Source organism: Hippopotamus amphibius, chromosome 8, assembly GCF_030028045.1.
Source record: "Hippopotamus amphibius kiboko isolate mHipAmp2 chromosome 8, mHipAmp2.hap2, whole genome shotgun sequence".
Taxonomy (NCBI): Eukaryota; Metazoa; Chordata; class Mammalia; order Artiodactyla; family Hippopotamidae; genus Hippopotamus; species Hippopotamus amphibius.
In genome coordinates this window covers 53,860,208-53,887,485 of record NC_080193.1, presented here as the reverse complement: position 1 = coordinate 53,887,485, position 27,278 = coordinate 53,860,208, and the positions used below count along the sequence as shown (strand labels likewise).

Below are 27,278 nucleotides of genomic sequence, written 5' to 3'. Positions count from 1 at the left end.
ATGGAGCTGGCCTGGCATTTAGTCCTTACTGTCCTCCTGAGTTGTTCTTGCTGGGGGTTCGACTGGGAATCTGATAGAAACTTCATTTCAGCTGCTGGTCCTCTAACCAACGATCTGCTACACAACCTGAGGGGTCCACTGGGAAACCAGGATTCTCCCTTTGTAGCAGGAGACAAAGAAATTTATGTTTGTCGCCAGCCACTGCCCGCTTTCCTGCCGGAGTACTTTAGCAGCGTTCGTGCCATGATGATCACCCATTACAAAGTATTTCTGCCGTGGGCACAACTACTCCCAGAAGGAAGCTCGGAGAACCCAGACAAGGAAACTGTGCAGTGCTACCGGCACCTCCTCAAGGCCCTCAAGTCTGCTCAGCTTCAGCCCCTGGGGGTCCTGCATCACCAGACCCTCGCTGCCAGCACCGTCCAGAGAACTGAGGCCTTCGCTGATCTCTTTGCTGACTATGCTTCCTTTGTCTTCCGCTCCTTTGGGGACCTAGTTCAGATCTGGTTCACTTTTAGTGACTTGGAAGGAGTGGTAACGGAGCTTCCCCACCAGGAATCAAGATCTTCACGTCTCCAGATCCTCACTGATGCCCACAGAAAAGCCTATGAGATATACCATGAAAAATATGCTTCCCAAGGTGAGTACACTTGACTCTGATGGCTGACCCACCGGCAGCCTTCATCACCCACCTCCCTCCACCCTCCTTAAAGCAGGACTCAGCATTTCTTTCCACTTACCTCCAACAGTCCCCTTGGGACTCCCCTGGCGGTCTAGTGGTTAAGACACCACATTCCCACTACAGGGGACACTGGTTCAATCATCCCTAGTCGGGGAAGTAAGATCCCGCATGCCGCAAAGCACAGCCAGAAAAAAAAAAGCCCCCTCATATCTATTTATTAGTGAGAAATTAATACTGTACTGAAGATTTCCCGGTGGAGGTGGGTAGGGGTGGTTTACATTGAACACTGCCCAGCATTCCCTTTGAAAAATATCTTTTAAGCCCCCTTGCCCACTCTTGAATCTGCACTACCACAATTCCTTTCCTGTCCTTCCTTCTCCAGTCCTGCCTCCCTGACGCCTCCCAGGATTTCAAGATTGCCCATCCTCTCTCAACCACCCCGTTTTCTTTCCTTTCTTTTATTTTTAATGTGTATATACCCCTGCAGGGGAAGCCCAGAGTCCCAACCACTGGACCACCAGGGAATTCCTGAGCCTCCCCTTTTTCTTATGCAAAGAGAGTTACCTGTTCCAGCTGAAGCCCGCATTCCAGCAGGGGAGACAAATACAAAGATAAAATAATGAACTGCTGACAGACAGTGAGAAGAGCATGATTATCATTCTCTATATTCCTGCTTCATAGCTAAATTAAGGTTCCAATTCAGAAGGTCTGGACAGAATTGAGACATTGATTTTGAAAAATTCCCTAGGTGAGTCTGAGGTACACCAATTTTCCGAACCAATTTTGGATTATATATGCTTTCTGGTTTTTATTACATACTGTATGTATATTTTTATACATAGATTTTTAAATATTTTTATACATTTGCATACTTGTATATTCTATCTTTGAAACAACATTTAATGAATATATTCTCATTTTAGTAAAAACTCCTTGAAAGCATGATTTTCAATGGTCTTACAGGTTCCCATTATATTAATGGATCATAAAGTTTAAAATAGTCTTCCATTTTTGTATATGTTTATTTCATTTTTACTATTAAGAATTATATTGCAATGAACATTCATATACATAAATGCTTGTCTTCAGATAAATTCTTTCTGATAGATTCTTTTTTTTTAAGATATATTTTATTATTTATTTATTGGCTGCATTGGGTCTTCATTGCTGCGCACGGGCTCGCTCTAGTTGTGGCAAGCAGGGGCTACTCTTCATTGTGGTGCACGGATTTCTCATTGAGGTGGCTTCTCTTGTTGCAGAGCACAGGCTCTAGGCACGCAGGCTTCAGTAGTTGTGGCACGTGGGCTCAGTTGTTGTGGTGCACAGGCTTAGTTGCTCCACAGCATGTGAGATCTTCCCAGACCAGGGATTGAACCCATGTCCCCTACATTGGCAGGTGGATTCTTAACCACTGTGCTACCAGGGAAGCCCCTTTGATAGATTCTCAAAACTGAAATGACTGGGTCAGAAGATGTGCATTCTTTAAGACTTTAAAGGATGTTGCTAAATTATTTTCCAGAGAAATTGTAACTTTAACCAACAGTTCTAAAATTGTTCTTCTGACCCCACTCAGCCTGTCTTCAGTGATGGAATTATTTTTATCATTAGTATCGACAGAAATAGTCAATAACCGATTTATGATAAGAATAGAAGAGTTTTATTCAAGCCAAGCTAAGGACTATATCCTCAGAAATAGCCTCTCGGGGAGCTCTGAGGAACTCCTCCAGAGAAGCATGGTTTTCATCAGTTTTATATTCTGTCAGAACAAAGAACATCAACCATGACTGGGGTATATTCCTTCAAAGTTTTGAAAAAAGACAGATTAGCATGTACACAGCAAGTCTATGTTCCAGGGAAGGTAGCACCGGGGAAGGGAGCCTGATTATCAAAGGAGTACTAGCATTGGCGTCCCAGGAAAAGAGCCATTTATCTCTATCTTCAAAACAGACATTCTTTTCTTCTCAACAATGCATCCTCTTCTTTAATGGTTAAAGCAGATGTACAATGTATGTTTAATAGGCTACAAAACAGGATGTTCTTGTTAGCATCAAGTTTATGTTAAATCATGTACAAGCCAGAATGACTTCCCCCAAATCTCAGTATGTGAAAAATTTCTTCCATCACTGGTGATTTGACAGCTGAAAACTTTTATCTCCTTATATGCTTTATTTGCATGTATTTGATTATAGAGGGGTTAAACATTTTCTCCATGTTTAAAAGAAAAGCAGGGCAAGGGAAGAGAGAGTGTGAGTGTGGATGCGGCTGTTTTAGATATGATTGTCAAGAAAGCTGTCCTCAGAACAACTTTTGAGCCGACTGGAATGAGGTAGGGAGCAACCGTGGGATGAGTGCAAAGCCCCTGGCGAGGGAACAGCAAGAAGCCCACCTGTCAATTTCATGAACTATAGAGACAGGGAGAAGAAGCAGATGTCAGATATGAAACCAGATTCTTTGGAAAGCCTATCATGGGGTGAGTGAGAAAATAAATGTTTGTTGGCTGTAATCCTACTGAAGAAGCTTTGAGCTTCTTTCAAAATTCATTACTCAAAACGAATTTTGAAAGAAGGCAAGGCTGAACTTGGATCATCTGAAATTAAGGGAAATTTGTCTTATTCTGAGGACACAGTCCACAGAATTATGTAAATTATAAAACTATATAGACATGTTTATTAAAATGTTTTACATATTTCATTTTTAATCTTCATCAGATTACTAAAGACTATTTCTTTCTTAAATTCATATTTTCCTTCTTTTCTTCTGCTCATTCCTCCCAGCCTTCATTTCACATTTCATCAACATCATTACATTAACTGCCCCTGATATAATGCAGGTCACTAAATTCTCTTCTCAGTCTCTTTACTATTCCGAAAGGTGGTCTTCCTTCTTCCTTTCCCTCTCTCATTCTCCCCTCCCTTTTTAGTCCAATCAAGTAGCTTTGTTGTTCTTTATAAAATATATTTTTAATATACACCAAAACGTTATATAACATACGTTGGTTAAAAGCAAAATAGCTTTTCGAAGGCGGGGATATTGAATAATATCCCCCAAACTGAAAAGGAACTTTGGGACCAACAAGCGAAGCAGGGACTCCATAAAATGCAATTATGGGGTTTATTGTGGGTAACTTACATACGGGTAGGATCTGTAGGATCTAGGATCTGGGGTCCGGTAGGATCGGGCGAACGGTGAACAGCGGCGATCGGGAAGCATTTGCGGCTGCATTCGCCACTGCCGGAAGCGGTACCGGGGAATTTAAAGGGGCCAAAGCTAAAAATACAATCTGACTGCTAAGGAAGAAGCACAACTGCACCAATGGGAACCCGAGTTTTTTCCTCCCCCTCGGGGGACTCATGACCATTATTCCTTGCGGACTATTAACCATCTGTGTCAGACAAAGAGCATTCTTCCAGTTCGTATATCAGTGAAGACAAGGGAGAAAGTTGATAGGAAACTTACCTGGCTTGGGTGCCTTACTTGTGAGCAGGCTAAAGCTCAGTCACGCAGGAAGGGGTGCGCGTAGGACTGGGAACCTAAGATGGAGCTGACAAAACAGAGTCAGTGTGGTTCGGCCACACAATAACCAATACCCATGGAGTGACCACTCAGGCCAACAATTAAAATGTAACAGAATACTGTGGTGGTTTTGTAACACATAGAAATATTGAATCACTGTGTTGTGCCCATGGAACTAACATAGTGTTGTAGGTCAATTATACTTCAATTTTTTAAAAAGCGAGAAAACAGCAAAAAATAAAAGTATATATAATATATAATATATATATGTAATATATATTATACCACTTGACATCAACTAGGATGGCTGTAATTAAAAAGACAGACAATAACAAGTATTGGCAATGATGCTGAGAAATTGGAACATTCATACTTTGCTGGTGGGAATGAATGATGGTGAAGCCGCTTTGGAAATCAGTTTGGCAGTTCCTCAAGTTAAATTTTAGAGTTACCACATGACTCAACAATTCCTCTCCTAGGTATATATCCAAGAGAAATAAAAACAAATATCCAGACAAAAATGCATCACAGATATTCATGGCAGTATTATTCATAATAACCAAAACTGGAAACAACCCTAATGTCCATCAATTGATGGATAAACAAAAAGTGGCATATCAGGACAATGGGGTATTACTCAGCCCATGAAAGGAATGATGTACTGATTCATGCTACAACATGATAATTCTTGAAGACGTTATGCTAAGTGAAAGCAGCCAGTCCCAAAAGACCACATATTATATGATTTCATTTACATTAAATATTAAATATCCAGAGTAGACAAATCTATAGATTCACTAAAGCAGAGTAGTGATGTCTGGGGCTGGAAGAGAGAATGGGAAGTGATTACTAATGGGTATGTAATTTCTTTGGGGGTTACTAAGTGTTCTGGAATTAGTGGAGATGGTTGCACAGCTTTGTAAATGTGCTAAATGTACCACTGAGTTTTATACTTTAAAGCAATGAATTTTATGGTATATGAATCATATCTCAGTTTTTAATGTAAAAAAATTAATTGGAAGGTTGAGGGTTTATAAAGCAAAACAAAACAAACCATACCACAACTTATGTCTACTTGTATGTTCTTCCCTATCTCATCGCTCATTCTCCCCCATCCCATCCCAGGTTACCACTGTGCTAAATATTCCATCCATCTTTTATTAGTCTATGGCTTTCCCCTCTTCCCCATTTGGTGTCCATAATGGAGGTACAAGGTCAAATATTTTAAATAAAAATATTTAATTACAGAAAAAGTGGCATTTTACTAAAATATAGTTTAGCCACCCCCAAATTCACCATGTTTAAAAAATATGTTTAAAAATTAAATTCCTATTTACTGCTGATCAGAAAACAAATCATGTGAAATGAAGTTGTTTTTTTCCTAAGACTTTTTTAAAATCAGGGTATGATTTACATACAGAGAAGTGCATAGATCTTAATTTCACGGTTTGATTAGTTTTGACACACACATACATCTATGTAACCCATACCCTTATCAAGATATAAGACATTAACCAACACCTCCCAAAATCTCATTCCTCATCAATTTTATCCCTTCCTAATCAATCCCTAGCCAAGGAACAACCGTTGATCTGACTTCTATCAGCACAGATATGAATAGAATCATACAGTATGTACTTTTTTGTGTCTGTCTTTTTCATTCAACATGTTTGTGAGACATTCATTTTGTTGCTGTATTAGTTTCTGTATTTGCTCCTTGTTTCTTCTAAGTGGTGTTCTATTATAAATGTATTACAATTGAGGGGCATTTGAGCAATTTCCTGTTTTCATCTCTTATAAATAAGTTGCTGTGAACATTCTTGTACAAGTTTTTGCATGGACATACGTTTTCATTTTTCTTGGTTAAGTACCTAGGAGTGGAGTTGCTGGATTACAGGGAGGAGATGTATTTGACTTTCTAAGAAACTGCCAGTTTCCCAAAGCAGTTGTTCCATTTTATATTCTCACTAGTCATGGGTGAGAATTTCATCACCCTTACATCGTCACCAACATTTGGCATTTTCATCCTTTCTATTTTAGCCATTCTGATGGTATCCCATTGAGATTCTATTACTTTTTTAAAATATAGTTTCAATCCCAACTGCATATGTGCTTAAACAATATGGTATTCAGTTTTGCTTGGTTCGGTTTTAAGCATTGTGAAGGAGTATTATACTTTTTGTAGTCCCCTAGGACTTCTTTATTTTTCAAACAAAATTGTTTCTAAGGCTTATTCATATTGTTGAATATAGCTATAGTATCTTCTTTTCACTGCTCTGTGATATTCTGTTGTGGGACTAAGCCACGTTTTATTAATTCGTTCTCCTGCTTATGGGCATCAGCCACTAGGATAGCTACTATTTTTAAAAAGCAGAAGATCCCAAGTGTTGGTGAGGACAGAGAGAAATTATAACCCTGTGCGTCGCTGGGCAGGATGTAAATGGTGCAGCCACTGTGGAAAACTGTGTGGCAGTTCCTCAAGAAATTAAACATTAAATTACCATATGATCCAGCACTTATGGGTATATGCCCAAAAGAATTGAATGCAGGGACTTGAACAGATATTTGCCCACCATTTTCATAGCAGCATTGTTCACAATAGCCAAAAGAAGGAAATAATCCAAATTCCCAGACAAGAATGAACAGATAAAGAAAATATGCTAGGTGCATACATTGAATATTATTCAGCCATAAGAAGAAATGAAATTCTGACACATGCTGCAACATGGATGAACCTTGAAGACATTATGCTGAGTGAAATAAGCCAGACACAAAAGGACAAATATTGTATGATTCCACCTTTATGAGGGACCTAGAATAATCAAATTCACAGAGACGGAAAGTAGAATAATGATTACCAGAGGCTGGGAGGAGGGGGAAATGGGGCGATGCTTTTCATGGACACAGAGTTTCAGTTTGAGGTGATGGAAAGTTTTGGGAGGTGAATGGTGGTGATGGTTGCACAACAACGTGAAGGTACTGAAAGTCACTTAAAAATTTTCTTAATGGTAAATTTTATGTTATGTATTTTTACCACAATTTTTAAAAGTTATTTCCTAATCTTTCTATGTGTGTTGTAAATCTCCTATTGATGTTTCCAATGTGCTACCGTGGGAAGGATACAAAAGAAGATTCTTGGCAGAGAGTGGGAGGGAGGGTAGGAGAGCGATCATCTCGCTCACGTAAGAGTAGAGCTGCACACAGCGCCCTCCACTTGCACAACACTGGGGCACAGTCTGGGGCGACACCGCTAATTCCCACCCACCTCTTGAAGCATTGACAGTGGCAGTTCAATACCAGCCAGATTACTTTTATTGAAGCATTTGGGGCAAAAGGGAAAGAAGCAAACAGAAAGGGGCTATTTTGTATGGACCACAGCAATGGTTTTTGGAGGAACGACGTCCATTTGTGGTGGAAACAGAACTGAGCTTGTCCTTAGTGAAACCCAGTAATGCCTATGAGGGACATGAACTCCCTCAGTGCTGTGCAGTGATTTTCCACATGACCTTGAAACAGTTAATTCTCAACCCACAGCAAACACTGACTTTGAATTTTGTAGACAAGGACACCGACCTTTAATCATATCCAGCAAAAATTGCAAGATAAATTATCTTAAGCCAGAGCAATTACCCCCCATTTCAGTCCCAAAGAAAATATGAAACTGCAAGCTTAGAATGAGATTCTAGTTTTGAGTAATCTGCACTTTACATTATTTTAAGAAGTATAGTTTGTGCTTGCACTGGGAACAGGTTGGGAACCATATTGGAGAGTTTATTTTGTATGATATAAGAATTTCTGCAGGGCTTCCTAGGTTGCACAGTGGTTAAGAATCTGCCTGCCAAGGCAGGTGACACGGGTTTGATCCCTACTCCAGGAAGATCCCACATACCTCAGAGCAGCTAAGCCCGGGCGCCACAACTGTTGAGTCCATATGCTGCAACTACTGAAGCCTACACACCTAGAGCCCATGATCCACAAGAGAAGCCATGGCAATGAGGAACCTGAGCACCACAACAAAGAGTAGCCCCCACTTGCCGCAACTAGAGAAAGCTTGTGTGCAGTAACGAAGACCCAACACAGCCAAATAAATAAATAAATAAATAAATAAATAAATAAATAAATAAATAAATTTATTAAAAAAAAAAAGAATTTCTGGGACTTCAGTTAACATTTGTTCACTCTGATTCTGAAAACAGCTTGTAAAGTCAAATAGAAGTGATTTGTGGGTCAGTTGTGCTTAGGGATTAACTGTACTCTTGTGTTACGTCATTGATCCAGAGATAATACTAAATTGTACATTTAAAAATGTTCAGCACAGTCTGAGAACATGTGTTCTATACGTGCTGATGTGATGATAGACTGAAGCGTGGAAATCCATGGAAGGTGAAATGGCTCCGTCAGGCACAAGTGCTGAATAACTGGAAAATAGCATTATCTTATCAGATGAGGGCTAAATGTCTCTGAGTGATATTCCCTTGCTCAGGGGATTTCAAAGTTCCATTATGCGTGTCAAAAGAAGCACTTTGGTAGTTGGCAGCGGTTGTTAATGGTGGTTTCATTGCCTGGGGAGATTTTTCTCCTGTATAGAATTTGGATGCAGGAGAGGTCAAGCATAAGGTCTTATAGTTTAAGTCTCAAACTCTGGTTTTATTCCATTTTTGTCTACTGTTTCCAAAGCACAGGTCTGAGCACCTGTCTTTGCACCCAGTCCTAAGCTTGCTGTTTGGAGGGCCTAGAGAAATGCTTGCGTTTGCTTCTCAAAGAGCACACAATCCAACGGGAGATAAAGACCTATGCACATCAAAGAGTTAGGCGCTGCTAACAACCGAGGAATCCCAAGTCCACAGCAGCGTGTCTCGAGTTGTGGTCTGAGCGCCACTGCATCAGAAGCGCCAGGAAGCTTGTAAAAAGGCACTTGTTCCTGGGCCCATCCCACTTGGCCGACAAGAACGACAGGTGATTCTGATGCACGTAAGCTGAAGCACCACTGTTAGATGATCAAATGTCAAAGCAAGTGGATATAAGCTACACAAAGGCTTATATTTCCTTCATGCGCAATAAGGGTCAAATGGACATTTGCACAGAGAATAAGGACAGGTAACAGCAGTCACCTGAGAGTACCCTGCCTTTTAAAAGTCTCCCCCCACTTGGAACCCTTAGCTGTTTGTTTAGACCAACGGTTCCCAAGCTTTAGTGCGTATCAGAATCACCTGGAGAGCTTGTAAAGCACGCAGAGGCCAAGGCTTATTAGGAACTTAAGACGAAGTTCTCTCGTTTCCACATTTTGCATTGCACGGGGTTGGGGGAAGGAACTGCTTTTATTCTTACAAAAGATTTTACAAATGCCCTGCACTTCACCATCCTGATTTATATGAAACATTCTCTAAAGGGACATTTTTTAAAAAGCTTACCCTGTTTTCTAAAATCTTTCAGCTAGGGTAAAATCAAGTGAATGATTTCTTCAGAAATCCTTTTTAAAGTCGGTGAACGTGGAATAGAAACATCAATAGGAAATGAGTTTGCCACGGGCTTCTGGGGTCACAGGCTCCTTCCTTTCTCACCCGCAGCCCTTCCTCTGGTTGGTTTCAGGCGGAAAGCTCTCTGTGGTCCTGCGAGCTGAGGCGGTCTCCGAGCTCCTACCAGAACCGTCTACGTCTGCGCTTGTCAAGGTAAAGACAGCCCAAAGAAACGGCAGCTGTAACTTCTCAGGAAAGTTGTGATTTTAATTTTAAAAAACCAAGAGAACTTTTTGTCTGTTGATTTGACATTATTTTTTAAATCTATGTTATTGAAGTGTAGTTGATTCACAGTGTTGTGTTAATTTCTGCTGTACAGCAAAGTGATTCCGTTACACATGTCTATACGTTCTTTCATCTTCTTTCCCATATGGTTTCTCCCAGGATATTGAGTATAGTTCCCTGTGCTCTACAGTAGGACCTTGTTGTTTACCCAGCCCCCACGTAACAGTCTGCTTGACATTCTTACAAATGCCTCCTCTGACTGTTATACATTCTCTAGATTCAGAATTACTTTAAAACAAAATCTTATTTGTTGAAACCCCAGCTCTCACTTGGTCAAGTGTCAGCTTTTGCCTACACAAGGAGTCAAATGCCTCTGCTCTTGCTCTACTTTTTATTAAAAGAGCTTATTAGAAGAGAGGTCAGATTTTTTAGCAAAACATGCTAAGGTAAAGAATTTAAAAAAAAAATTTTTTTTAAATAATGTGTGCCCTAGAGTGCCCATCCTGGTTTCTACCTCCTCTAAATACAACTTCTAACTGTAATTTTAATAAGAAAAATTAGAACATCTGAGAATTTAACCGCTCTGGCCCTTGTAACGTGGGCTGCTGGGCACTATGGAGTACTGTCAGAGAAAACCACCGATGTCTGTAGATGTGCAGCACTGGTGCCTGTGCTACGGTGGAGGCCCCACATGCCAAGGTCCAACTTCAGATTTACCAGCTCAGGGATTTAAAAACCAGACACGATAAGGTTCTGAAATGACCAGGTCCAAGACTGATTGTATGGCCAGACTGCCACCTAAATTCTTTTACAAGGGGCGATAACAGCTATCAGTTATGAGTTCAGGAGACCAAAGTGCTTATTGGAAAGTGTTTGTCAAGCAGTAGTCTTTGAACTGGTCTCTTTGCCCTCGTTCCTGACACACAACACGTCAGGGCCACCTTCCGAAGGCACAATTTTGCTCAGTTCCCTGCTGAGAAGCTACACTCCCTGTAACTGGTGAACTTACTCAAGACCTTCCAGAACGTGGCTCACTCAGGCCCTCTTGCTCTCTCTCTGGCCTCACCTCTTTGTCCCAGTGTGTACGTTATATGTCTTGCCAGCATTCCCTACCTCAAGTCCTATCCTTCTGGCATTCCTCAAAATCTCTTCCAACAAAATTCTACCCATTTTTAACATCTGTGTGAATGTGCCCTCCATCAGGAGGCCTCTGTTAATAACACTCCCGCACTCAACCTGACGTGGTCTCTCCCTGCTTGGAACCCTTAGCCATTTGTTTAGATCAGCAGTTCCCAAGCTTTGGTGTGTATCAGAATCACCTGGAGAGCTAGTAAAGCTCACAGAGGCCAAGGCTTAATGTGGAGGGATGGCCTGAGCCTTCACAGGCGTCCCAAGTTCCCAGGTGAGTCTAACCCCCATCAAGATTTGAGCACCACTGATGTGGATTTTTATTATAGCACTTAGAACTTTGTCTCTTCTTCGTGTAGTCGGTGCATCTACTAACACTCTCTATCAAGTTGTAAACTTCTGTGGATCTTACTCACCTTTAAACCCAGCACAGTGACTTTCAAGAGTATGAACTCAATGGGCATGTGCTGTATGGAATTGACAAACAAAGCAAGAGCTGAGAGGGCAGAGGGGAAGGTTCGAGTGGAGCTCACCAGTGAGGAGCAGGCCTGCGAAACGCTGAGTAAACACGGACGATAATTTGACTGGGAAAGCCATAGGGAGCCAGTGGAGAGTCAGTTATTGAAGGTCACAGCGCACTGGGTTGTCACCAGATGCCATTAGCCACGGTTTTTGTCCCAAGGGAAGAGAAGGGGAGAAGACAGGCAATGATCTGGTCGTGGCCAGGATAGAAAAGGCTCGCTGAGAAGGGTAGGGAGGGAATCACCATGGTATCTGTATGTGTTTAGACTCTGAATCTGTAGTTCTTAAAGTATATGCAGGCCAGAGACAGCACAGAGGGGTATGTCCTTAACTGGAGCACAGATGGGGGTGTCCGTGGACCGTGAGAGTTCTCTGTTCTCTGATGACAGTGTGGGCCAGGCGAGGGCCGGCTGGGATGGACTTTAAACTGTGGCCTGAATGTAGCCAGTGACTATCGCCTACAATTAAAACAAAACCCCAAACCCCAGTAGGGCCTGCAGAGATTACTAAGTGGAGCTGAGGGCTCCACTGCCTCCGTCCTGCAAAGTGGAAAGGCCATGAGGAGGTGCTGCCCAGGGCAGCTCTGGCCTCTGACTCCCTTCCTCAGTGCTCACCCACTTGGTGGAAACCCATCCTTTCTGGCATACGGTACTTCTTTCATTCACTCACTCATTCCGTTGTACACATTTATGGAGACCTCCCTGTGCACCGAGCTCTTTGCTGAGTACACACATGATGTATTCCCCACAACACACAGGCACACCCCACACATATTCTCATCTCGTCCCCAGCTTTTCCTCATCCTGCTTTTCCCTTGGAAAATCCCACTTTGGATTACTCCATTTAGTAACAAGGGGAGAAACAAAAAAGGAATACTTCCGAGCAGTTCTTTGTCTTGAAATTGCTTGTGCTCTAAAGATCTTATTTACTTATTTCCAGGATGCAGTTGACTTCCTCTCTCTTGATTTATCTTATGAATGCCAAAGTGAGGTGGATTTATCGCAGAAGCTGAGTAAATTGCAGGTAATTGGAGCTATTATCCGTATTGATGATGAATGGCAAAGGCTCCTGAGAGCATATTAGACATTTAATGCTTCAGCTGATGTGTAAACTGAACTTCCTCTAAGAGTCCATACACTTGCAGGGAATTCCCTGTGCGGTCCAGTGGTTAGGACTCTGTGCTTTCATCACTGCCAAGGGCCTGAATTCAACCTCTGGTTGGTGAACTAAGATCCCACAAGCCTCATGGCACAGCCAAAAAACAAAAACAAACAACAAAGGAGTCCATATACTTGCAGAGTTGCATCTGGGGAGATTTCCATAGGGAACATCTGGAGGTTAGCTAGTCTTCCCTGGAAAGGAGAGTGAGGGTCGGCTTGTTAAGGTAAATATTTACATGGATCCTCTGCTCTCTTGTGTAGAAAGCTACTGAGAATCGAAATTACAGCATTCATTCTGAGATTAAAAAAGAAAGACATTTCGTGGATGTGGTCATATAAGTATTTGCCTTAAGAAGCCAACCCTCACTCTCTGCAGAGCACCTGCACTCCCCTCTCTGCGCCTCAGCTGCCGGTCCCCACCGGCACACAGGTGTCTTAGGGCCTGAGGAGCCACGGCACGTCCACAGGTTCCGAATTCTGCAGGAGGTGCATGTGGGGGCCCCACATTCCCTTCTCAGGAGAGGCTCTGCTCACCAGGGAATCCCCCCCACAGCAGAGGGCTCCTCCAGCTCCCCAGGCCCGTGACACCACAGGCTGCCTCGCGGCGTAGGGATCTTTGAGGAAGGAGAAAACCCTCGCTTCCCTAGTAGTTTGGCTTTCCTGCATTGACCTGACCCTGCACGGGGAAAGAACGAGGCTGTGTGGGTCACAGCTCCACTAACTGGTTCTGAGCGACTTACTCGGTTTCTCAGAGCTTAAGACACCTCACTGCTATTGGCAGCTCTGAGAAAATAAACAACCTGCCTGGCTCCTTTTTAAGCAGTTATTTGTATTTCTCAGTGGCCGTTAACTACGTAGAGGAGGAAGAGGTAGTGTGGCAAAAATGACCAAACCCAATCTCCCCCGAAAAAATGTAACTTAAAGTGAGATCAAACAACATGTCAGCCTAATGATGTTTCTTTTGACACTGAAATGGCTAGAAATGGGAGAAAAATCACACCTGCTCCAATTTTAATGAAGATAGCTTCATTTAAATTTCTTTATGGAAAATGTCAGACGTCTCCAAAGGTAGAAAGAAAAGCACAATAAAGCCACCCCCAGCTTCCAGAGCCATCAGCTCGTGGCTGATCTTGTTTCATCTGTACCCTACCTTCCCCCCGCCCCAGACCAGACTGTTTTGAAGCAGACCCTAGACATCGATAAGCATCGTGCTGGTGGCGTCTGACTGAGCTTCTGGTGGTAACACTGGCCCCCGCCATGAGCTCACTGCCGTGATCCTGGTCCGAACACAGCGACTGGTTCTGGGAGGTGCCTCATAGCCTGAGGTGACAGCATAGATGATCCTGTCTCTTTTGTGGGGGTCAGTGTGGAGAGTGGCCTGTGTTACTGAAAAGTGTAGATCCTTCTCCCACAAGTCTGGAGTCGGCTCCCTTTATTAACTGAGGTGGCTAGTAGTCATTTCCAAAACCAGATTGAGTGTCATGGCTTCTCATCTTGAAAATCTGCCCCTGTTAACAAGAACACTTACTCTAGGCAGCTTCGGTTCACGTGCTGGCCTATATCATTTCAGGCTTTTGAGCCAAAAGTGAAAGTGTTCATCTTCAATCTGAAACTCCAGGACTGCCTCTCCACCAGGAACAACCCAGCTGATCTGCTCTTCAACCTTCTCAAAGGTGAGTGGACCATCACTGGGAGAGGTTTGCAGGGACATTTGGTGCACGGGCTTGTGGGGTAACTATCTTGAAAATCTGGAGTTGATCAGAGGAGGCTGGTCTAAGAGCCCACCCCAGATGGACTTAGTGTCCCTTGCCTTCTTATTGTTGGTCCCTTAGCTCCCATTGACACAAGAAAGAAGAGAGGTTCTGTACAAGGATGCTAAGGATGCCTTGGTCTCATGGAAGTAAAGACCGTTAGGCCTCAGATGTCAGATGTAACCATGGCAACTGCCCTGTGCCCGTCTGTCTGCTTCCGTTACCCCTCCCTCTAGGTCTGTCATCTCTGCCCCCCTTGGCAGTGCTGCCTCTCTCCCCCTGGCCACATTACTTTTGTTCACTTCCCCATTACCTGATCGAAGTCTTTGGTATAGGCCCCACAGGTCAGGGACCCTCTCCTTGGTGTCTCTTGGTTCAAATTCTTAAGGTTGAATCTGATGGGTGGGCCATGCATCAGAAGATTGCTCCTGGTCCAATCCAGTCAAGGGAAAGTGGAGGGTCCACTAAGGCCTCGGGCTGAGGACCACTAGACAATCTGCAGGAAGGGGCCAAGGGGCACGCTCCTGGATGCCCTGATATCCAATCCAGTCTCCCTGTAAGGTCAGAACATGGGAGAAGTTGGTAGTGCCCTTTCTACCACCTGTAACCAGTGCTGAGATGGCTTCACAGACCCTGTGAACCACATCCGTGGATGCTACTTAATAACTCTCTCCCTGACTCATCTTCATGGTGTAACAATGGCTGTTCTTAAACCCCATCCCTTTCTAAATGGTTAAAATGGTCACTTTTATCTTTATATGTAGTTTCCTACAAAAAAAAGTTCGACCCCCTTCTGATGTTTGAGTTCTTCTGAATGCGTGTTTGGTCTCCAGACAAGCAGCAGCACCAGGGAACTTGTTGGACACACATTCTAGAGTCCAGCTCAGAAATTCTGATCAGAAACAGATCAGAAACTTCGGAGTGGCCCCAGCAATCTGTGTTGCACGAGCTCCGCAGGTGATGCTGATGCATGTGGAAGTTTGAGGACTGCTGTTCTTAGCAGGAAAAAAAATCACATCTGACCTCCTTAAATCCTGCGGCCGTGGGATTTTCCAGAGGAGCTTGGAACCACTGCTTGGCATTTGGGTGTGGTGCATACGTGAGGGTAACTGTTGATGGCAGTCGCGGGTAGTGTTGCCTGGGCTTCAGGTGGAGTGAACGAAACTTCTTCTCTTACAGCCATAAATGAAGATCAAGTGCTCACCATTGGGTTTGATATTAGTACATTCCTGAACTGTTCATCAAGCTCCAAGAAAAGGTAATGTTAGATTTCCTGTTCGACTATCAATAACTGATATTTGCAGAATACTCCGCTGTTCTTTCACGTATGTGAACTCATGGGACTGTTGTCATCTGCTTCTTGGACCAGCGAGTACTTCATGGCCATTCTAGAGACGAGAGATGAAGACGCAGAGGGAAAAGCAGGAAGCAGTGTCTCTGGGCCCCTCACAGTTCTGCTCTGGTTCACCCAAGTGCACACAACTAGCACAGCTGGTGTTTGAACGCCTGCCTTCTAGTTTAAGATCTTGTTTGGGGCACCGTGAGGTTGTGGATGAGCAGGCTAGGTTAATGGTAGATCTGTTCATCCCTGAAGTTGTGTGATCTGAGTAAGTAAAGGTGCACCATTTCCTCACACAAAATGTGAAACATCACACCCGTGAGGAGAAGCCATAGATAGGAAAGCCAGCTGTGCCGTGGGGCAGAAGCCTAACTCAGCGGTTTCTCAGGACAAAGGTTTTAAATTGTTGTGGGGTCGCAAATAATTTCTTAGCACGTGACTGAAGTACCAAAATTTGTAAGTGACATACTGAAAAAAATTAGAGCAGATTTGAGGTTATCTCCATAATTATATCCTTCTCATGCACTTCTATTCCAATGCGCTTCTTGAGAAAAGGTAGATGTGGAAGCCGGTGCAGGGACTTTCCCAGAACCCTCAGCTCTCCGTGGGGTGTGTTACACACCTGAGCATCATGTGCCGTGCATCAAGGAAGGACCAAGGCCTGGGGGCAATCACCGGCTCCCCAGACCTTCAGCTACAGCTCACTCAGACATTTCTGGCACAGCTCTGTCCAAGATCATAAACTCCAGTCGCCACCACCTCTTTGTACTTTTTCTCTCTCAGCACTTGGCTGTCCTCAGCCGTGTCTCCTATTGTTCAATCCTCTCAACTCACTTCAAATCAGCAGTTCAGATCACCAAACCCTAAGCAGCTGCACACATCAGGCTTCGTGCTGGGAGTCCGAAGAGTGTGATGAGCAGGTCGGTCAGAACTGCTCTCTGTCCACACTGGGAGGCAGCTGAGGAGTGCTGGGCTGTGTCTTTCAGAAAATAAAACTCAAGAGGCCATAATAAAGGGGGCACTCTGAGAACACAGTGATTACAAAACCACAAGATGACGTGAGACACCAGCTCCAGGGTTCTCTCCCTAACACCTTGATCTCGAGGTTCTTTGCCTGAAGGGAAGGTTCAACACTGGCTAACGTCAAAATGAGAGCAGGGGTTCAGAGGGGTGGTCCTCACGCAGGTGGATGTTGTTGGAGAACCTGCAGGGGCAGGTGGAAAGCGTTCTGAGAGGACTGGCATTTTTTCTTTGGAGTATTTTTTTTTCCGGCCGCACCCCATGGCATGTGGGATCTTAGTTCCCTGACCAGTGATGGAACCCACACCCCCTGCATTGGAAGTGTGGAATCTTAACCACTGGACTGCCAGGGCAGTGCCTTTGTTGGAGTATTCTAGACCTCAGAAGGGAGACAGAGAGGCCCACCAGTGACTGCAGCACAGAGTGTGGCGGGAGATACAGCACTGCTCCCCAGAGAAGGGAGAAGAGCATTATCTGGGATGCTCTGAGGCGGCTTAGAGTGGGGGGTCGGGGACGGCTGAAGGAGGGGCACCTGGAGGGCTGGGCACAGAGACTTCCTGTGCTAAGTCTCTTCCCAAGTTAGGTAAACCCAGGACTCCTAGCTCCAAGGCCTGTATGGAAAGTTCTGTTTTATCCACGGGCAGTTTATTGGTTTCTTCAAGACCTCTTTTCACACAAGCCAGAAGGACGGTCCTAGTCAGAAGTGTTGGGTCAGAACAGCTGAGTGGGCACCCCTCCATGTCCCTGGTGTGCATCTGTCTTGGATAACCCACAGCTATAGGCTATCATTTCCACTCACCAGTTTTCTAGCAAATGCAGACGAGTTGATGCTTCATAAAACAGGAGCTTAGGTTTGGAAGGCCCAGGCTCCACTCCATGAGAGAGAGGTCTTTCTGCAGCATCCCCGTCAATCCCACCAGTTCCATGCTCTGGGCCAACTATAAGTGTCAGCCCCTCTCCACATGATAGCCCTAAGACAGAGAGATGCTCTTATATTCCACCTCTTCTCCCCATGTAGGTTCTCTTCTGCAGGCCTAACATGCCCACCTCTACCAACCCCTCCTCAAGGTTGCCCTCTGCTGGTGGAACTGCTGCATGATACCGTGCGCTGCTTTCTAGCCTGCAGGACAGGACTCAGATAGGGGAAGTACTAATGAAGGGAGGGAGGGAAGGAGGGAGGAAGGAAGGAAAGAAGGAAGGAAGGGGAGAGAAAACAGACTAGAATGAAATAGAATATATCAGACTTCATCACATATGAGAATAGCATTTTTATGTTACATTGTATTTCAGCTATGCTTATTTCTGATGTTTCAGATATATTTATTTCTGAAATAAAACATAACACAATATGCACATAAATGTCTACACATATACACAACTACATAGTGATATATGGTTAAAAGCATAGACTCTGTGCTCTACCATTTGCAAGCTGTATAATCAAGGAGGAGTTCTCCTTTAAAAAAAAAAAAACAAAATATAAGTTTATTGACATAAATAAAGCTTGGAGATGGATAGTCTAGAGTGGGTAAAATCATCAAGAATCCAGGCTCCTATCTTGTTGCTTTGTCATCCTTAACAAAACTTCTACCTCATGGTGCAGGATGGTTGCTTGAGCTCCTGCCATTATGGCCATAATCCAGGCAGCATGAAGATGAAAGGAGGTTGTATCCAGGGCTGATATTGAAGTGGTACACATCAGTGGAGCTGTACCAGTAGCTCAATTATTGAAATGCTTCTGTACCAGCTGGTAAATAGATGCTTGCCCTCTCAGTTTCCTCCTCTGTAGGAAGAAGATAAATAATGTAGCACATATTTCATACACTTATTTTGAATATTAAATGAGATAATGTGTATACATTTTATCACAGTGATCAACATAGAATCAAAAGGCTCAAAAAACTGAAGTCATTATTAGCTATATTTTATAAATATACATTATAAAAAGAAAAAAGTTCATCAACACTGAAGACTGTATTCACGGGTGATCTAATACAGAGAACAGTAGCATTGGTACAGTATTTTCACTCATGCAGGAGCAATGATAACTCACCCGGAAGAGGCAATAATAATAATTTTCCCATCTACCAGTCACTTCCTGCCCATGACTTTGGGTCAGTGTTTCAGGAATCTTTACTGATTAAACACGTTGTCACTATTCATCAGTCTGGGGGAATTTGTAACTTACAGAGTCATTACTTATTATGTCCCTTTATGTTATTTCACTCCCACAACAGGTCTTGTTCTCTGATTGACAACCTGACCCTCCAGACTGCCCTGCAGCTGGACCTGGAGACAGCAGTATACTCCTCGCCGCCCCGCTCAGCCTATCAGAGAGTCTGGGAAATGTTTGCCAACCAGTCCAGGGCAGAAAGGGATGCTTTCCTGCAGGATGTTTTTCCTGAGGGCTTCCTCTGGGGCGTCTCCACAGGAGCTTTTAATGTGGAAGGAGGCTGGGCTGAGGATGGAAGAGGGCCGAGCATCTGGGACACCGTCAGGCATCAGGACACCGCCAAGGGCCCAGCAACGCCAGAGGTGGCCAGTGACACTTACCACAAGGTGGACGCTGACATAGCCCTGCTTCGTGGCCTCCGGGCCCAGGTCTACAAGTTCTCCATCTCCTGGTCCCGCATCTTCCCCACTGGGCAGGGGCACAGCCCCAACCTCCGGGGCGTCGCCTACTACAACAAGCTCATCGACAGCCTGCTGGACTCGCACATTGAGCCCATGGCCACGCTGTTCCACTGGGACCTGCCTCAGGCCCTGCAGGATCACGGCGGGTGGCAGAATGATAGCGTGGTGGATGCCTTCCTGGACTATGCGGCCTTCTGCTTCTCCACGTTCGGGGACCGTGTGAAGCTGTGGGTGACCTTCCACGAGCCATGGGTGATGAGCTATGCAGGCTATGGCACCGGCCAACACGCACCGGGCATCTCCGACCCAGGGGTGGCCTCTTTTAAGGTACGTCCCATCCTTGCAATGCCTATTCATTGGAAGAGAAAGGACATTTGGTTGGAAAAACGTTATTTTACTTTCTCATCAGCAAGTCTTTCCTTTTTTTTCTTTAGAGGAAATCAGAGGGAAGGAAGGAACCATAAATTGTTAATCACCTTATTTATCCAAACACTGTTCTGGCACTTTAAAAATTGTTACTACATCCTCAGAACAGCTCTGATGGATGAGGGAATTGGGGCTCAGGAGGAGAAGCAATTTGGTGGTGATGACATTGCTAGTGGGTTAGCAATGTGAAGCCAACATCTGCGCCCAGGTTTCCTCGACTCCATAGCAAGTTTTCCATGTCAGCCAGGACTCTTAATTGCAAGTGACAGAAAACCCAACCCGAACTGACTTAAGCAAGGAGGGAATTTCTGAGTTCAGGAAACTGATAAGTCTTATTAGCTGATCAGAGTGGAGCTTGACTAGACCACAGACGATGTTACAGGACTCTAGTTTTCTTCTTCTCTCGCTCCCCTCATTGGCTTTATTCTTGGGCTACCTGGTAGCCAGATGGCCGCAATCCTTCTCTCATATTTCCAGATCTGCAGAAAACAGAAAAGACAGTTTGCCTCTGTTCCAGCATTCCCAGCAAAGTTCTCCCTGTGCTCATGTCCCCTGCATGGTCAGATGCCCATCCCAGATCCAGTCACTGGGTCTAGGCCAGCGGACTGTGGGGTACTGACTGGTGTCAGCCCAGGTCCCAGCTCTACTCAACACACTGGCTTAGAGATGGGAGGTGGGGAGGGGAGAAGGTGGTCTTTCCAGAGGGCAGTCAGGGTGTCACTTCGACAAAAAGGGGATGTATATCCTGGAGGCAAAGTTTTAAATGGCTTAATACGAGTCCCATTCATCATTTCCCTTTTTCTTCAAAATCTCCCAGAAAACCTACCAGCTTCCCTGGCAACATTCTTCAGGATAGACACGTTAGTCTGGCTTTCCCCTGCCACACTTTGGGATCTGTTCTATTCTGAAATAGGAGTACTCACTGGGCCCCATGCTAGATGTTAAGTGCCATCAAGACACTTAACTCCCCATTAGAAAATTAGAGAACAATTCAAAATGCCAGGGCTTCCCTGGTGGCACAGTGGTTAAGAATCCGCCTGCCAATGCAGGGGACACAGGTTCGATCCCTGCTCCAGGAAGATCCCACATGCCTCAGAGCAACTGAGCCCATGCACCACAACTATTGAGCCTGTGCTTTAGAGCCCATGAGCCACAACTATTGAGCCCTTGTGCCACAACTACTGAAGCCCACATGCCTAGAGCCCGTGCTCCGCAACAAGAGAAGCCACGGCAATGGGGAGCCCACACACCACAACAAAGAGTAGCCCCCACTCACCACAACTAAAGAAAGCCCGCACACAGCAAAAAGGACCCAACAGCCAATAAAATAAATAAATAAATAAATTTATTAAAAAAAAAACAAAACACAAAATGCCCACAGTTAGAGCGAGCTGGAATACTGTGAATAAATGACTCGATGAAATGCCAAAATATAGCACTTAGGTCAAGGCCTCCATCTGCTCTTGTTCAGCAAGTGACCACACCCACGGAGCAAGAGAACACTTCTGAAGGTGACGGCTTGAACCTTTCTGTTTGTCTCTTTGTTGTAAAGCTCATCCCAACATTTTCTCCTCAGGCTTTTTATCCCTCAGGGCTCCTGAGACTTTTCTACAGAGATTTTGATTAGAAAGTCCACCACACTTTTCTCTTTCAATTCTTCCTTTTATTTATAAAACGTTATGACAGGACTTCCTAGGTGGCATAGTGGGTAAGAATCCACCTGCCAATGCAGGGAACACGGGTTTGATCCCTGCTCCAGGAAGATACCACATGCCGCAGAGCAACTAAGCCCATGCACCACAACTATTGAGCCTGCGCTCTAGAGCCCGTGAGCCACAACTATTGAGCCCATGTGCCACAACTACTGAAGGCCATGCGCCTAGAGCCCATGCTCTGCCACAGGAGAGGCCACTGCAGTGAGAAGCCTGCTCAGGCAACGAAGAGTCGCCCCCACTCACCGCAACTAGAGAAAGTCCGTGAGCAGCAATGAAGACCCAACACAGCCAATAAAATAAATAAATTTATTAAAAAAAAATAAAAAACATTATGACAGATGGACCTAGAGACTGTCCTACAGAGTGAAGTAAGTCAGAAAGAGAAAACCAAATATCATATATTAACGCATATATGTGGGATATAGAAAAATGGTACAAACCAACCAGTTTGCAAGGCAGAAATAGAGACAGATGTGGAGAACAAACATATGGACACCAAGGGGGGAAGTGGGGGGGGGTGAGTTGGGAGATTGGAATTGCCATATATGCATTACTAATAAGAAAGAAAATATCAAATTGTACACTTTAAATATATGCAGCTTATTGTATGTCCAAAAAAATTTTTTTTCTACAAACCTAAAAAAAAAAAATTGACAGCATTAAGGAAAAATTTCCAAGAAAAGATCTCTCTCATAATTCTACCAGTATTTCCTTCCAGTCATGGCTTCCTTATGTTCATAGTGTAGTCACAGGTGCACTCAGCTTAGTGCCCTTGTTTTTTTCTTATTGTTGTTTTTATTGAAGGATAGTTGATTTATACTGTTGTGCCAATCTCTGCTGTACAGCAAAGTGACTCAGTTATACACATATATACGTTCTTTTTTTAATATTCTTTTCCATTATGGTGTATCCCAGGAGATTAGATACAGTTCCCTGTGCTGTACAGTAGGACCTTGTTGCTTATCCATTCTAACTGTAATAGTTTGCATCTGCCAACCCCAAACTCCCAGTCCGTGCCTCTCCCTACTCCGCTCCCCCTTGGCAACCATAAGTCTGTTCTCTATGTCTGTGAGTCTGTTTCTGTTTTGAAGATGGGTTCATTTGTGCCATATTTTAGACTCCACATATAATATCATATGGTATTTGTCTTTCTGACTTATTTCACTTAGTATGATAATCTCTAGTTGCATCCATGCTGTTGCAAATGGAATTATTTTGTTCTTTTTTATGGCTGAGGAATACTCCATTGTATATATGTACCACATCTCCTTTATCCATTCCTCTGTTGATGGACATGTAGGTTGTGTCCATGTTTTGGCTATTGTGAATAGTGCTGCTATGAACATAGGAGTGCATGTATCTTTTTATCTTTTAGAGTAGTTTCAGGTTCACAGCAGAGTTGAGTGGAAGATACAGGGATTTCCCATTTACCCCGAACCCCCCCACGTGCACAGCCTCCCTGGTTATCCACATCCCCTACCTGTGTGGCACATTTGCTGCAATCAGTGAACCTGTACACTCACACATTTTCACTCTAGTGCCCTTTTTTACTTGAAATGTCATTAAACCTTTTCCATGTCATTACGTGGTCACAGCGATTGTTTCTGATGGTTGCCTAGTATTCCACTGAGCACCCTGCCCCCACACCAGCAAGCTTAGAAGGGAAGCCTTCCTGCCTTTCAGAGAGGAGCATAGCTTGCTGTTGGAGGTTAGGACCCAGTTAAGAACTAACATTTGGGACATGAGACGTAGTCAGGAGCTTCTCTTCCTAGAGCGTGTTTGGGTGTAAAATTCTTCAAACACAGATGTCATCATCTTCACATGATAAAAAGGAGAAGAGAAAGGAGCTAAACAGTAGCAAACCTCCTCCTGCACGCCAACCTTCTGCTCTGTGCGCTATGTAGACAGTTGCATTGAATCCTCCTGGATCCATAATTACCCACTTCCTGCAGACAAGGACGCCGAAGTTGGTTTGAGTTTACTGAGCGTGTTAGCGACAGAGTCAAGATTTAAATCTAGGCTTGTTATGCTCCAGACACCCCACTTTTGCCCGGTTTCTGCTGGTGCTCCACCAGGGAAAGATGTTGACTTCTGTAAGACCGTGAGTTAAGTCTACAAACAGATCCTGGTTGTGGTTTCTTTTCATAGATTTCATTAAGTAGAAAGGAGAACAGGTAGGCTAGAAAGAATCTTCCCCTCCTTAGTGTGTTCACTAAAATGATCCCCCCTGCCAATTAGTCACGGACTAGTCGGTCAACAAGCACTCACTGAGGACCGAGGCCGAAGAGCATGGTGGGTGACGATCTGGGCCTGAGGTCAGACCGCCTGCGTTCGCCCTCCCTGGATGCTGTGTTCCTCACCTGTATCGTGGAAATAGTGCTGTACTTGCCACATAAGTGAGGATCACACGAGAGGAGTCATGAACCCCTGTTGCAGTTAATGTGGTTGTGGTGCTGTTGCTATTGACCTGGCGATGGTGGTGGTGACTGTCTAGCGACACATTTGTGGACATTGTTGACATTGTGGCTGTTGACTGGCTGAGGCTGTTGTCCACGCTGCTGATGTTGTTGGCGCTGGTGGTGGTGGTGGTGTCAGCCTGTCCATGTTGTCACCTTCTTTACGTTGTTAGCATGTCCTAACTTCTTGTTGGTGTTGTTGCCTTGATGTTTTACTGATTTGTTGCCATGGTGACCTTGGTATTAACTTGATGACTTGATTACATTGTTGACGTTGGTGTTGACATGCTGCGGTTGACACTGTCAGCCTTACGGCTGTTATTAACCTGCTGCCATCATTGACCTTGGTGTTAACTTGCTGACATTGTCGTTGTTGACTTGTTATTGGCTTGTGGGTGCTGCTGTCGTCACTAACTCCTGTGTTTCCTTCTTTCTTCCTCACAAGGTGGCTCACGTGGTCCTCAAGGCTCATGCCAAGGTGTGGCATCACTACAACAGCCACCATCGCCCACAGCAGCAGGGGCGTGTGGGCATCGTGCTGAACTCAGACTGGGCAGAACCCCTGTCCCCAGAGAGGCCCGAGGACCTGAGAGCCTCTGAACGCTTCCTGCACTTCATGCTGGGCTGGTTTGCACACCCCATCTTTGTGGATGGAGACTACCCGGCTGCCCTGAGGGCCCAGATCCAACAGGTGAACAAACAGTGCCCCAGTCCTGTGGCCCAGCTCCCTGAGTTCACCGAGGCAGAGAAGCAGCTCCTGAAAGGCTCCGCTGACTTTCTGGGTCTGTCCCATTACACTTCCCGCCTCATCAGCAAGGCCCAAGCAGATACCTGCATCCCCAGCTATGATACCATCGGAGGCTTCTCCCAACACCTGGACCCTGCGTGGCCCCAGACTGCATCCCCTTGGATTCGTGTGGTGCCCTGGGGGATAAGGAGGCTGTTGCAGTTTGTATCATTGGAATACACAAGAGGCAAAGTTCCAATCTACCTGTCTGGGAATGGCATGCCCATAGGGGAAAGTGAAGATCTCATCAATGATTCCTTGAGAGTCGACTACTTCAACCAATACATCAATGAGGTGCTCAAGGGTAAGAACATGGGTATGCTGGTGACTGGGAGTTGGGTGTTACTTCATCAAGTTTCAGAGTTTTGTTTTGGACAAAGACAGTCTCCCAAGGAAATTAAGACAAAAAGTAGTATTTGTAGTAATAGTGTGAGTCCTTCACATCAGCCTCCTAACCTGCTCCCTCAAAGGCCTCAAGTCCTCGCTTTAATATTCCTAGTCCCTAAAATGCTCCCTTCTACACTCTGCCCATCTGGGTCCTATCCATTCATCAAGCCTCATCATCTTTTAATGCATTTATTTAACAAATATTTATTGAGTGCCCATTACATGCCAGACATTTTGCAAGGCAGTAGGGGTACCATATTGAATCAACGCCATCTTTTCCCAGAGGGGACTCACAGTCTACAGAGGGACACAGACAGAAAAGTGCGATACAGGGTGATGATGGCATCACAAGGACGCATGAGGACCCTCAGGGTGAGGCGCCGGCTCATTAAATCTTCCCTCATTGCTCCAGCCACACGGATCTTCATTGCCTTTAACTGGGCATGAAACACATCCCACATCATTCACTTTGATCCCCTTAATACATATCTACAGTCTCACTTTTACCTTATATGTCTTTTTATTTCAAGTAAAAAGGAGTGGCAAATAGGTTTCATCGCATATGGCAGTTCTAATCAACTGATAGTGGCTAGTTGTCTGCCTAGAGGGTTATGTTGAGAAGATTTCGAGGTTTTGTCTAGAATCGAAGACAAGGAGTTGATAAGTGATCCCTGCCCTGGGCACTGCAGTGAGGAATGGAGACCTACATCCCACTGTTCGTGTGGTCAGACATCCTCTCTTGCACTTCCCATGTACTCTCCTCAGTATCAAGGAATCCCTTTAAGACATAATCTCAAGTGATCCTTGACACAGCCTTGTGCAGTAAATAGGGGCAGATACCATCTTCGTGGGACAGCTGTGAAGACCGATGCTCTGAGAGTTTAAGCGATGTGGCCAGACATCCAGCGCGTGGAGCCATAGGCCCTTCACTTTCTGTCTCCGCTCTCTTTCTACCCACTGACCTATGAGCCTTTTATTCCTCTTCATGTTCCCAGAGCCGAGCACAGCCTGGGATAAAGTAGGTGCTTCCTAAACTCTTTATTGAGTGAATGAGCAACGTTACCTGCCTCTTATACAATCACCCACAGCCATCGCTCTCATCCTTGGTTGACTCACTATATTTTTTTTTTTTGGCTGTGCTGCATGGCCTGCAGGATCTCAGTTCCCTGACTAGGGATTGAACCTGAGCCACCACAGGGAAAGCGCCAAATCCTAACCACTAGACCACCAGGGAACTCCCTCATTAGGCCATTTTTAATTCTCACAGTTCTGGAGGCTAGAAGTCCCAAATCAAGATGTCACTAGGGGATGTCCCTGGTGGTCCAGTGGTTAAGACTCCATGCTTCCAATGCAGGGGACATGGGTTCAGTCCCTGGTTGGGGGGAAGATCCCCCATGCTGCACAGAGCGGGCACAAAAAAAAAAAAAAAAGGTGTTACCAGGAACACTTTCCATCCAAAGCCTCCAAGGGAGACTTCTTCCTGGCCCCTTCCAGCTTCTGGTGGCTCCAGGCCTTCCTTGGCTGTGGCTGTATCACTCCAGTCTCTGCCTTCATTTTCACATGGCCTTCTCCTCTGTGTCACTTCCTAACACTTGTCATAGCAGTGCTTTAGGGCCCACTTGGTTAATCCAGGGTGATATCATTTTGGGATCTTTAACTTAGTGAATTATATCTACAAAACCCCTTTTGCCAAATAAGGTTGTATACAGTAGTTATACAGGGGTTAGCACTTGGATATATCTGTTTGGGGACCACCATTCAAGCCACTGAATCAGAGAATACATTTTTTTTACACTCTTTATTGGAATATAATTGCTTTACACTGTTGTGCTAGTTTTTGAGGTACACCAAAGTGAATCAGCTGTATTTATACATATATCCCCATATCCCCTCCCTCCCGCGACTCCCTCCCACCCTCCCTAAGAGAATACATTTTTTTAGGCTTTAGTTCTCCTTTAGAAACGGAATGTATGATTATTTTATGTCAATATTGCTAAACAAAGAACAAAAAACAAAA

General features: G+C 44.6%; 1 protein-coding gene across 1 annotated transcript in view; it reads left to right on the top strand.

The window, feature by feature from the left end:
* LCT (lactase) overlaps window positions 1-27,278 on the top strand; it is a 47,279-nt gene continuing 20,001 nt past the window's right edge. The window contains exons 1-8 of the mRNA XM_057747109.1: window positions 1-640; window positions 9,785-9,864; window positions 12,526-12,609; window positions 14,317-14,419; window positions 15,677-15,755; window positions 15,989-15,991; window positions 19,094-19,817; window positions 24,533-25,178. Coding sequence (XP_057603092.1) covers window positions 1-640; window positions 9,785-9,864; window positions 12,526-12,609; window positions 14,317-14,419; window positions 15,677-15,755; window positions 15,989-15,991; window positions 19,094-19,817; window positions 24,533-25,178 — 2,359 coding nt within the window. The remainder of the gene's footprint in view (window positions 641-9,784; window positions 9,865-12,525; window positions 12,610-14,316; window positions 14,420-15,676; window positions 15,756-15,988; window positions 15,992-19,093; window positions 19,818-24,532; window positions 25,179-27,278) is intronic.